We start from the raw sequence: 12,670 nt of genomic DNA on the forward strand, positions 1-12,670 counted from the left end.
CTATGTCAGCTGCCACGGTAATGATGCCAAGCTGCAAGCGAGGTGGGAGCAAAGTTACCTGGGTTTCTTCCCATATTGCTGCAAGTGTAGCGAGGCGGGTTTATCTCCCTGCTTCCAGCGGAGGAGATGATCCTTCCCGACGCGTTTTTGGGAGCGCAGTCACCTTCCCTGTCCCTGCGCTGATGGGCTTGGCGGCGGTCTTCTTGTTTTTGCTCCTGCAGGCACAGAAGAGCAGATGGTGCCCAAGACCTCTCCAGACCCTACAGGTGCCGAGAACCCAGCCACACCCCCGGGGGAGGGGGTGCTCAGCTCCGACCTTGACAAAATCCCCACTGAAGGTCAGGCGGGCCCTTTGAATAGACCCTTCTGCCCCCCATCTCCCTGCCAAGGATCTACCCCTCCGTGGAGAGCAAGGGAGAGGCCGGGAAGCCCCGGCTTCCTCTCCGCTCTAGAATGGGGGGTAGATGCTAGCGGCTACGAAAAGGCAGCGCGGTCGCTGCTCCATAACCGGCGCACCTCTCTCTCTATTTTAACCACCCCTGCTTGCAATTCAGCCTGCCCTTACTGGAGACCGACGGGTTCTGCCACCCAGCTGAGGTGGTTGCTCTCTTGGACGGGCTTTTGCCGCCTGTCGTTCCATTGTGGCTTTCCCGCCCCCTTTTCCCAACAGAGCTGCCCAAAATGGAGAGCAAGGACGTCCAGCAGCTCTTCAAAGACGTCCTGGGGTCTGCGGAGCGAGAGCAGCAACAGCAGCAGCAGCAGCAGCAGCTCAACTGCATTGGGGCGGAAGCTGAGGCCGGAGGCCTTCGGGACCCGAGCCGCTCGCAGCTGGGCCAGAGGCCTTTCCTGCAAGGTGAGCTTCCACGCCCAGGTTGGTGGGCCACGAGTCACATTTTCCTCTCTGTCTCTCCCGCCCCCTTCAGATGTTTTGCTTAATGTTACTTTTATGTTCCGGGACGCGGGTGGCGCTGTGGGTTAAACCACAGAGCCGAGGACTTGCCGATCAGAAGGTCGGCGGTTCGAATCCCCGCAACGGGGTGAGCTCCCGTTGCTCGGTCCCTGCTCCTGCCCACCTAGCAGTTCGAAAGCACGTCAAACTGCAAGTAGATAAATAGGCAGGAAGGTAAACGGCGTTTCCGTGTGCTGCTCTGGTTCGCCAGAAGCGGCTTAGTCATGATGTACGCTGGCTCCCTCGGCCAATAAAGCAAGATGAGCGCTGCAACCCCAGAGTCGGTCATGACTGGACCTAATGGTCAGTGGGACCTTTACCTTTACCTTTACTTTTATGTTGCTTAGTATTGAAAAATATCCAAGCCGCATACAAATATAAAAGAAATATCACAGAAGTGGCGATGCAACATAAAAACCAGCTCAGCTTTCTTTCTATCTGCTCTGTATATTGTGACGGGTGGTGCTGTGGTCTAAACCACTGAGCCTTTGGGGCTTGCCAATCAGAAGGTTAGCAGTTCGAATCCCCGCAATGGAGTGAGCTCCCGTTGCTCTGTCCCAGCTCCTGCCAACCTAGCAGTTCAAAAGCACGCCAGTGCAAGGAGATAAATAGGTACCCCTGTGGCGGAAAGGTAAACGGCGTTTCTGTGCTCTCTGGTTTCCGTCACGGTGTTCCGTTGCACCAGAAGCGGTTTAGTCATGCTGGCCACATGACCCGGAAAGCTGTCTGCGGACAAACGCTGGCTCTCTCAGCCTAAAAAGCAAGATGAGCGCCGTAACCCCATAGTCGCCTTTGACTGGACTTAACTGTCCAGGGGTCCTTTACGTGTTTACCTTACATTGTGATGTCCAAAACTATTGGTGTTTTAGTTTCACTTTTGGACTTAGGCAGCCGTTATACTCAGACCTTTTCAATAATATCAGCCAGCTGTAGCTATAGTACGTCGCTAGGGCTGGTAGATGGAAGGACGTTATTTCAACTTGGCTAGTAAATAGGAAGTGGGTATTTGCATGTGGTATATAAGACTTTTATTCAAGTAACCAGGCAAGGCAAGTTTTTGGGTGGTTTGAGTGGTGGTGGTTTTGTTGCTACATCGTAAGTGTTCAAATGGGTTGTTTGTTTTTTTGCGGGCTTTTTAGCAAGTGAATTCAGCGCCAGCCGCTTCAAGCCAAAGCACCTTCACTTTGTGTGTTTGGAAGCCTTCGTTTTTTGTGAAAGGGCTGCGGCTCGGTGGTAGATTGTGTGCCTTTTGTACCGACGGTTCCAGGTTTGATCCCCAGCGGGACTGGCAACACCCCCTGCGTGAAACTGCTGCTGGACAGAAAGCAGTGTGTCTTTGGGGCTGTGGGTGTTTTGGTGCGCTGCCAAAAGCAGCTTGAAACAAGCCTTGAAGCCCGGCCTTGAAACGCATCCTTGAGGCACGCTTGGCAACATCTGCCTAGCAACCAGAATTCTGGCCGGCCACAGGTGTCCTTATCAGGGCTAGTCTGGAGGAGGAGAGATGCAGTAGTGTGAGAGGCAGCAGTGATGGTCCGTGAGCCTGTCTCTCTGGCCGGATGCCTGAAGGGAGCAGAGATCTGTATATCGCTCTGCTTCTTATTTTATACGTAGACCCATTGCGCTATATGCAACTTGTAAATAATAAAAGACTTTAGAGGAGAATTGGGAAGGTGAGGGTGTCATTCCTGTCTTGGGAATTTACCGGACTCTGCTGCTGCGAAGATGCAGGGAAACTTTCTGAGTCGCTTCTGCTGAGACGAAGAAAGGAACCCGTCGAGAGTTTGCAGCTCGCACCCTAACAGTGGGGAGGAGAAGCACCTCTTGATTCCAGCCCTGTGATCCATCTCTTCTTGTTTCTAGGTGGCGCCGGGGTCTCCCTTGGGCCCCTTCAACCCGCTGTGCCGATGGAGACCTACTCAGGGGTTTGCCAGTCCCCATTTCTTGATAGCAGGTAGGTCACCCGCACTGGCGTCTTCTCTCTTAGACCACCGGCGGTGGAGCCCTCTAGATGTTGCTGGGCTCCAACTCATTCTTGATCTTGTTTGTGACGGCTGGGGTAGTGGTGGAAGTTGGGCTCCAACCGCACCTGGAAGGATTCCCCCCACCCCTTGGGTTTAGGCACTGCTCCTATTCCATTCAAAGGTACGCGGGTGGCGTTGTGAGTTAAACCACAGAGCCTAGGGCTTGCCAATCAGAAGGTCGGCGGTTCGAATCCCTGCGACGGGGTGAGCTCCCGTTGCTCGGTCCATGCTCCTGCCAACCTAGCAGTTCGAAAGCACCTCAAAGTGCAAGTAGATAAATAGGTACCGCTCTGGCGGGAAGGTAAATGGCGTTTCCGTGTGCTGCTCTGGTTCGCCAGAAGCAGCTTAGTCATGCTGGCCACATGACCCGGAAGCTGTACGCCAGCTCCCTCGGCCAATAAAGCAAGATGAGCGCCGCAACCCCAGAGTCGTTCATGACTGGACCCAATGGTCAGGGGTCCCTTTACCCTTTACCTTTACCTATTCCGGTATCCCTAAATCTTTTATCCAACATGCCTTGTGTTTCTCTCCTTCCTCCCCCCTCGCCCATGTAGGGAGAGGAGTGGCTTCTTTAGCCCAGAGCAGTGTGAGCCAGAGAGCCCTTGGGCCAGCAGCTCTGCGGCGTCCACCCCCACCACGCCCACCACGGAGGGGGAGAGCGACGGGCTGTCGTACAACCAGCGGAGCTTGCAGCGCTGGGAGAAAGACGAAGAGCTGGGAGAGCTCTCCACCATCTCGCCCGTCCTCTATGCCAACATGAACTTCCCCAACCTCAAGCAAGACTACCCAGGTGGGTGGCTCTTTCTTTTCCTTTCTCTCTCTCTCTCTCTCTCTCTCCTCCCTGTTTAGAGAAGTTTTTAATGACTGATGTTATAATGTATTTTCAGTCTTTTGTTGGAAGCCGACCAGAGTGGGGTGGGAAACCCAGCCAGATGGGCAGAGTATAAATAATAAATTATTATATTATTATTATCCTGCCCACTTTCTTTCCTGTGGCATAACAACAACAACTTATTACAGTGATACCTCGGGTTACATACGCTTCAGGTTACACACGCTTCAGGTTACAGACTCCACTAACTCAGAAATATTACCTTGGGTTAAGAACTTTGCTTCAGGATGAGAACAGAAATCGTGCAGTGGCGGCACAGTGGCAGCAGGAGGCCCCATTAGCTAAAGTGGTGCTTCAGGTTAAGAACAGTTTCAGGTTAAGAACGGACCTCCAGAAGGAATTAAGTTCTTAACCTGAGGTACCACTGTATTTATACCCCGCCCATCTGGCTGGGTTTCCCCAGTCACTCTAGGTGGCTCCCAACAGAACATTAATAATAATAATAATATAAAGCACTAGAATATCAAATATTAAAAACTTCCCTAAACAGGGCTGCCTTCAGATGTCTGCTAAAAGCCAAATAGTTGTTTATTTCATTGACATCTGATGGGAGGGCGTTCCACAGGGTGGGTACCACTCCTGAGAAGGCCCACGGCCTGGTTCCTTGTACAGTGGTACCTCGGGTTACATACGCTTCAGGTTACATACACTTCAGGTTACAGACTCCGCTAACCCAGAAATATTGCTTCAGGTTAAGAACTTTGATTCAGGATGAGAACAGAAATTGTGCTCCCGCGGCGTGGCAGCAGGAGGAGGCCCCATTAGCTAAAGTGGTGCTTCAGGTTAAGAACAGTTTCAGGTTAAGTACGGACCTCCGGAACGAATTAAGTACTTAACCCGAGGTACCACTGTAACTTCGCTTCTCGCAGTGAGGGAACTGCCAGAAGGCCCTCGGAGCTGGACTTCAGTGTCCAGGTTTGAATGATAGGGCCGTTCAGGGCTTTAAAGGTCAGCATTTTGGCGGCCACTCCCAGTCACCAGTCTAGCTGCCTAGTGGCCTGTCTTCCTGCCTCTCCCTCAGTAGAAGTCTGTGATGCTCTAAAGAAGACGTTTAGCCAGCGAGAGCGGTGGTATGTTCTGCGGCTCTGCATAATAATGATTATGATGCTATTATTTAATATGCTGCCCATCTGACTGGGTTTCCCCAGTCACTGTGGGCAGCTTCCAGCACATACAAAAACGTAACAAAACTTCCCGATAAACTTCCCTAAACAGGGCTGCCTTCAGATGTCTTCTAAAAGTCAGATAGTTGTTTATTTCCTTGACATGTGAAGGGAGGGCGTTCTGCAGGGAGGGCGCCACTGCTGAGAAGGCCCTCTCGGTTCCCTGTAGCGTCATGTCTCGCAGTGAGGGAACCGCCAGAAGGCCATCGGAGCTGGACCTCACTGTCCGGACTTGATGATGGATTTGCACAGATTTGCATGTGGGTCTCAAACGATCTTGAAACCACACCGGCCTTTCTAGAAGCTTCTGTCTGTCACTTTGCCTTCTTTCCCTCAGCTTTATATCAAACCGGTGTTCAAAATCTCTGGACTTGGAAGGTCTTGGGCCTGCGTGTAAGCCTTGTTCTCTCTCCTCCTTTTCCCCCATCCCTCCACAGATTGGTCCAGCCGTTGCAAGCAGATCATGAAGCTCTGGAGAAAGGTGCCGGCCCCAGACAAAGCCCCATACTTGGTAAGTGGCCCGTGAATACAGGATTCAGTTTAATTTCAAGGGGATGGCCTCCTGTTTGTAAGAAGAATTAAATTAATTCGCACTCTGCAAATTACTCTGCAAGTCACAGTCCTTGGCCTGAAAGCAAGATGAGCGCCGCAACCCCATAGTCGCCTTTGACTGGACTTAACTGTCCAGGGGTCCTTTACCTTTTTTAAAGTTATTTTTATCTTATACATTGGTACCTCGGGTTACAAACGCTTCAGGTTACAAACAGCACTAACCCAGAAGTAGTACCTCGGGTTGAGAACTTTACCTCAGGATGAGAACCGAAATCGCATGGCAGCAGCAGGAGGCTCCATTAGCAAAAGCGCGCCTCAGGTTAAGAACGGTTTCGGGTTAAGAACGGACCTCTGGAACGAATTAAGTTCGTAACCCGAGGTATCACTCTATGTAAAATCAAAGTGAAATGATGACACTTTTTTTAAAAAAAGTGGCCAATTCTGTGATTTAGGAAAGGAGCATTCATCCAACCTTGGGTGGGGGTGTTTTTCCTGCCATCCTTTCTCATTTTGGGTTTTTCTCTGCAGCAAAAGGCCAAAGATAACCGGGCAGCCCATCGCATCAACAAGGTGCAGAAGGTAAGCCAAGGGCAGTGGCGTAATCAGTAGATAGGGTAGCATGGGCTGAGCAGGAAAACCCAATGGGGAAGCTGTGCCAGAACCACCGTGTAATTGTCTGTGGAACTAGTTCCTGCGCCAAGAAAAATCTAAATTATTTGTGTGGCCTTCGTGTGTAGGATTCTTATGTGATAGGTTTTCTTGTTAATCAGTTCAAAAGCCTTGATAGCAGAGAGACAGGAGTTAGAAATACATACGTGAGATTTTTTTGTCTTTAAGGGCCCCCCCCAAGATTCTTTGCATTGCTGCAACAGACTAGCACAGGTACTTTTCTGGAACCCCTGTAAAGAGGGCAGAAACTCTAGGTCCTCTCTGAGGTTCCTTTGGGTGCATCTCAGATGCTTTCCCTCCTGTCCCTGAGAGCAGAATATGTCCCATGACCTGGGTTTCCCCCCGTTTCTTCCCTTTTCACCGTGTGTGTGAGAAGGTGTCACCAAATGGGTGTCTTGTGTGCTCGGGTGTTGACGGCGCCCTTTTGACGCTCCGCCTCTTCCTCTGTCTTTCGCAGCAAGCCGAGAGCCAGATCAACAAGCAGACCAAAGTCGAGGTGCTGCGCAGGCCAGACCGGCCGGCCCTACACTTGCGCATCCCGCCCCAGCAGGGGGCGCTGCCCACCGCGGCCCCCCAGCCCCCTCCTCCGCTGCCCCCTCCTCCTCCCGCCGCCTCTGTGCCAGGGCAGCCGCTCTACGTCAGCAACGCCGCAGCTCTGCCCAGCGGGTCCGGCGGCGTCGAGTCGCCCAGCGAGCTCTTCCTCAAGCTCCCCTCTTCTGCCGCCAGTGCCCAGCCCCCCGCTCCAGTGCCTTTGCACGAGCCCTACGGCGTGGCCTGCCCCCCGCCAGATTCAGGTTTCCCCTCTCCCTCCTCGGTGGGCCAGAGCCCGACAGTGCCTGCTGGCTTTGCTTCGTCCTCGTCCTCCTCCTCCTCCTCTTCCTCCGGACAGTCTCCGCTCCTACCGAACCCTCGCCCGGCCCCGCAGCCCGGGGACTTCCAGCCCACCCCTCCAGGGACCCCGAGGCACCAGCCCTCCACGCCAGACCACTTCCTCAAGCCCCGCTGCCCCACCGGGTCCTTGGAGAACCTATCGGTGCCCGGGAGCCCTCAGCGGGCCGCCCTGCTGCTCTCGCCTCCGCCTTTTGGGGAGCTGAAGAAAGGGTTGGATATCAAGAAGGAAGAGGCCGGGCCGGGGATCTGCTCCCCCAGCTACGGCTGCAGCTACGGCGACTCGCCGTCCGGTGCTCACCACCTGGCCGAAATGAAGGCTCCGGATGTTTTCAAGGCCCCGCTCACTCCCCGCCAGTCTCAGGTCGAGCCGCAGAGCCCGGGCTTGGGGCACCGGCCTCCCGACGCCCACCCTCTGGCCACGTCTCCCCCCAGCCAGGCTGACCTCTACCGCCAGTCACCGTACCCGGACCCCTACGCTCAGCCTCCCCTGACGCCGAGGCCTCAGCCCCCGCCCCCAGAAAGCTGCTGTGCCCTGCCACCCCGCTCCTTGCCCTCCGACCCTTTCTCCCGCGTCCCCGCTAGCCCCCAGTCCCAGTCCAGCTCCCAGTCTCCCCTCACGCCCCGGCCGCTCTCCAATGAAGCCTTCTGCCAGTCCCCGGTGACACCCCGCTTCCAGTCCCCGGACCCCTACTCCCGCCCCCCTTCGCGGCCCCAGTCGCGGGACCCCTTCGCGCCCCTGCACAAACCCCCTCGCCCCCAGATGCCGGAGGCTGGCTTCAAGCCCATGCCCGGCTCCCATAATACCCTTGCCTCCGGGGGCTTCCCGGCGGGGCCACCCTCCTCCGAAGCCCCCCCTAAGCCTGGCCCGCAGCCCCAATTCGCTCGCTCCCCTGGGGCAAGCGTCTTCCCGAGCACTCAGGCCCAGCAGATGCGCTTCACCTTCCCGCCCAGCGAACCGCTCAAGAGCTCCCCTTCCCACGGCATCAACAGCCATTTTGCCCCCGGCAAGCCCCAGAGCACCAGCTACGTCTCCTCGCCGGGGTTCCACCAAGCCGGCAGCCCCCTCGGCCCTGGCAAGGGCACCGCGGACTCCTACAATGTCTCTCCGCTGCGCCCGCCCTCAGCTCTGCCCCAGCCGCAGCTGCCGCCTCAACAAGATGGCTCCTTGGCCTACCTGCCGCGGACAGGCCTGGGGCCTCCAGGCGACAAGAGGGAAGAGGGAGCGGTCGGAGCCGCCAACCGGGAGCTGCAGGAACTGCCAGCCAGCCAGGAGGGGACGATGGGCAGCAATGCCACCCAGACAGAGATGGAGAAAGTTCGGCAGGTAAGCAGGGCTGCTACTTGGCTTCAGGTACGATACGATAATCTTTATCGTCATTGTCCCATACAGAACAACAAAATTGAAAAAAATCTACAGCAGACATTCAAAAACCAACAAGCCTGCTATCCCAGCCTGGTTAGCCCCTTAAAAACTCTGATACCCCATAACTGAATATGGGAGAATGGGAGAATCGGGCGCTTAGAATGATAGAGGAGACTGAACAGGGTTTTGTTTTGTTTTTAAAATTATTTTATAATAGCAAATGTAAGAGAAACAAAGAAACAAAGGATAAGTTTAGAAGAAAATTACTATTAAGTTAATTTGGAGATGGTGGTTAATACCAGTAAGAGTAAATCAAATAAACCAGGAATATTTGGTGTTATGTTGGAAGGGATGCCAAGAAACTGGAGCTACCGTACTTTTCCGTGTATAAGACAAGGATTTTTTTATTTAAAAACTATGTTTAAAATTGGTGGGCGTCTTATACACGGATAGTGCATTGGGGGGACATGTGATTGGTGTGTCAACAACTCTGGGCAATCTCCCCCCATTTTCTTAATATGGAGTCCCCCAAAATAGGGGGTGCCTTACACACGGGGGCGACTTATACATGTGGTGGGGGTGTAAATAAGCACAATTTTCCTGGCAAAGTGTGTTTAAGGAGATAACAGAAATCAGAAAAAAAAAGCTGACTGAAAGTCCAGAGGTAGCATTATTGTCAATTTACGATGGGGTGGAAGGTTCACAGGCCAGGAAGAAATTGCTCACAAATTTATCGACAGCTGCACGAGTTATTATAGCTAGGAAGTGGAAGGGGCAAGCAGAATATAAAATGGAAGAATGGTATAAAGAGGCATGGGATACAGCTATTAATGATAAATTAACGTGCTATTAAGGCAAGATGGGGAATATGCGGGAGAAATGATTTTGAGGAGATGCGGAAGGTATTTGTAGAATTTGTACTGTTAAAACGAAAAGGGGTCAAACCATTGCAAGAGTTGTTGAAATTTTGGGAGGCTGGATAGTTACGATGGAATGGTGTCTCGTGGGCGGGGGTGCAAATTTTTATTTATTTATTATTACTTTGTCAAAATAAAAAAAGTAATAATAAAAGGGAAAGAGAGAGAAAATGACATAAAACACAGTCAGCTCACATTAAGAACACAATGACCACCAATGCATCCATCTTAAATTAAACAGGAAAGTTGGCGTAAGCCCTTCAGATGTCCAAATAGGTTATTTCCTGTAATGGAATAGGGTACTTGGCCTTTAAGCTCGAGTGAAACCCTCCCATAGAATAAGTAGAAGTTTGGGAGCGAGATGGGGAGGTCATGGGAGAGGCAGGCCTATGCCTTGTAGCATCCTTTTCTCTACGGGGGCAGGCCTGATCCTGGAGCAGAAGCTGGGCTAAGGCCTGAATCCTGAGAACATTTTGATAATGTCTTGTGATATCATTTCATAAAGCAGCCAACCCTTGAAAGCAGGCCAGCGTTGCCCTCATATTGCAGATTACAGGAACTAGGGCTGAGAGAGAGGCCAGTCTTAACTACAGTGAGCTTACTCAGTTTTTAGCTAAGGGTAAGGTTCAAACCAGGGAGTGCCCAGCTCCAGATTGGATGCTATGCCACGCTAATCCTCCAATGGGTTGTCAGCCACAAATTCACTAGGTTCTGCCCCTAAACCCTAATGACGGCAATGATCTGAATTTGGTTATGGTATACAGTATATTTCATTCATTGCATCTTAAATGATGATGATGATTGACCTAGTGACACAAAGTTCTTCGTGAAAACAGCTGAGCTTCACATTACATCAACACATTCAAGTGCATTTGTAGGATCGTCAAACGCCATTGATTTGACACTCTTTTATCAGAGTCTCCCACACTTTCCCCAGCCATTCTGGTTTTGAAGGCTTCTCTTTACATTTCCAGCGATGAGCAAAAACCATTCTAGCTCATTCATGACCACCCAGTGTTTCTTTCTAAGAGCTAAGGGTGCAGACCTAATCCCACTTAACACGGGAGTAAAGCTCCCTTGAAGTCAGTAGGACTGAACTCTTGAGCAGCCTGGGTTCTGATTGCACAGTAAATCTGGTGTAACGTTTAAGAAGGCCCAGAAATGCATTAACATTAGTAAGGGGTGATACTGCTTGAAGTTGCACAATCATTTTTTGCAAAACATGTGATGAGCGTTTGGTAACATGGCAACCACATGTGGAAGCAGCCTGCTTTTTTTGGCTTTTTTTTTGGCACCGTATCAACAGTTACTACGTCCAGCTTTTGAAATCTTAAGTTCAGAGGTATTAAGTACCATCGCATTGCCATTTTCATACCATTCTCTCTCAATGTTGAGTTCGCAGTAAACTGAATTCCTGGTCCCTAAATAATACCTCAGAGGGATGCGGGTGGCGCTGTGGTATAAACCACTGAGCCTAGGACTTGCCGATCGGAAGGTCGGTGGTTTGAATCCCTGCGGCAGGGTGAGCTCCCGTTGCTCGGTCCCGGCTCCTGCCAACCTAGCAGTTCAAAAGCACACCAGTGCAAGTAGATAAATAGGTACCGCTCCGGCGGGAAGGTAAACAGCATTTCCGTGCGGTGCTCTGGTTTTGCCAGAAGTGGCTTAGTCATGCTGGCCACATGACCTGGAAGCTGTACACCGGCTCCCTTGGCCAATAAAGCGAGATGAGCGCCACAACCTCAGAGTCATTTGCGACTGGACTTAACTCTCAGGGGTCCCTTTACCTTTAAATAATACCTCACACCTGCAGCACTATTGCATATTAAAGCAGAACATATTTTAGAAAAGATCTGCATACATAATCAGTTTTTAGAAATGTTGGATTCCTGAGAAGTGGATGTTTTCTGACTTGTGTGATTGACTAAATTGTTTACATAAATATTTTCATAAACCAAAAAACTGAATACAGAACCCTGGCCCTTTAACCACCTGCACACTGCAGGCCAGACTGGCTATATATTACGATTTGATTTACTTGCTCCCTGTTTGGCTTATAGATCCTGCTCCTTCCAATTAATCCTTGCTTGCCTAGCCTGTGCTTACTTTCCTTTGTGGCGCCACACTTTGGGCTGCCTTGAAGTACAATCCGGCTGCCCCTTTTGAGACCCTCAGACTAACAGCCTGCTCCCTGTCTCTCCGGTTACCTCCCATCAGCGGCAGAGACTCCGCGAGTTCCTCATCCGCCAGCAGATCCAGAGGAACAACTTGAGGCAAGAGAAGGAAAGTGCAGCCGCAGCGGCCAACAACGCCCAGGCGTCATGGAACCCGGAGGGTGGCGGGCAGACCTTTGAGCAGATGAACCGGAGCATGACTCCTTATCCAACAGTGCAGGTAACGCGTGAGGCCGGGGCATATTATGGGTTTCTTAGGGAGACCCCCTCCCTCTACCTTCACCCCCCCACCCCCCCAAAAAACTATGCTGTCAAAAAAGCGACTGACATCCACATGGGTCTGTCTTCCCCTCTCCCTTTTCCCAGGACAAAGGAATGCTTGGCAGCCTGGGGGGCTCCCCAGCGGGGAGCAAACTTCCCAGTGGAGTGATGGGGCAAGGGCCCTACGTGCAGGACGAGCGACTTGCCCGCCCCCCTCCATCAGCGACCCCTTCTACCATGGATATCAATGGCAGGTGAGTCGCGTGGTGCCATTTAGGAGACCAGACTCCAGGGGCTGGATAATCGAGGGCAGGTTCTCTGTCGGCGTGCGATCCTCCCATTGAGACCTTGCTCTGACCTGTTTTACAGTGGTACCTCTGGTTATGTACTTAATTTGTTCCGGAGGTCCGTTCTTAACCTGAAACTGTTCTTAACCTGAAGCACCACTTTAGCTAATGGGGCCTCCTGCTGCCACCGCGCCACCGGAGCACAATTTCTGCTCTCATCCTGAAGCAAAGTTCTTAACCTGAAGCACTATTTCTGGGTTAGAGGAGTCTGTAACCTGAAGCGTATGTAACCCGAGGTACCACTGTACTGAATTCACCTGAGGCAGATTAGATTCCCATGCTTTGCTTGGAAACAAAGGCTGCCTGCAGGAGGAATTCCTCTGGAGCGTGTGTACCGTTGATGAACAAAACGTGACAGGCCCCTGCCCCAAAGAGCTTACAGTGTTGGTCGTGACAGAAGGGAAAGATGACAAAGGGCTACCCTAAAAGGTCAGAATTTCCCCAGAGCAGAGTAGGCCAGGTGGTTGACAGCAG

At 52.0% G+C, this 12,670-nt stretch overlaps 1 protein-coding gene across 14 annotated transcripts in view; it reads left to right on the forward strand.

The window, feature by feature from the left end:
* The window catches only part of KMT2D (lysine methyltransferase 2D), a 112,093-nt gene that overhangs the window by 56,717 nt on the left and 42,706 nt on the right, over positions 1–12,670 (forward strand). For 12 of the 14 annotated variants that reach the window (XM_080994299.1, XM_080994292.1, XM_080994300.1 and 9 more), the window contains 9 exons: positions 222–338; positions 671–853; positions 2,810–2,900; positions 3,525–3,760; positions 5,463–5,536; positions 6,106–6,156; positions 6,704–8,461; positions 11,632–11,808; positions 11,955–12,103. In XM_080994299.1, coding sequence (XP_080850425.1) covers positions 222–338; positions 671–853; positions 2,810–2,900; positions 3,525–3,760; positions 5,463–5,536; positions 6,106–6,156; positions 6,704–8,461; positions 11,632–11,808; positions 11,955–12,103 — 2,836 coding nt within the window. The remainder of the gene's footprint in view (positions 1–221; positions 339–670; positions 854–2,809; positions 2,901–3,524; positions 3,761–5,462; positions 5,537–6,105; positions 6,157–6,703; positions 8,462–11,631; positions 11,809–11,954; positions 12,104–12,670) is intronic. The other 2 variants (XM_080994294.1, XM_080994296.1) reach the window with 2 other exon arrangements.

This window comes from Podarcis pityusensis, assembly GCF_964106645.2.
Source record: "Podarcis pityusensis genome assembly, chromosome: 2".
Lineage (NCBI taxonomy): Eukaryota > Metazoa > Chordata > Lepidosauria > Squamata > Lacertidae > Podarcis > Podarcis pityusensis.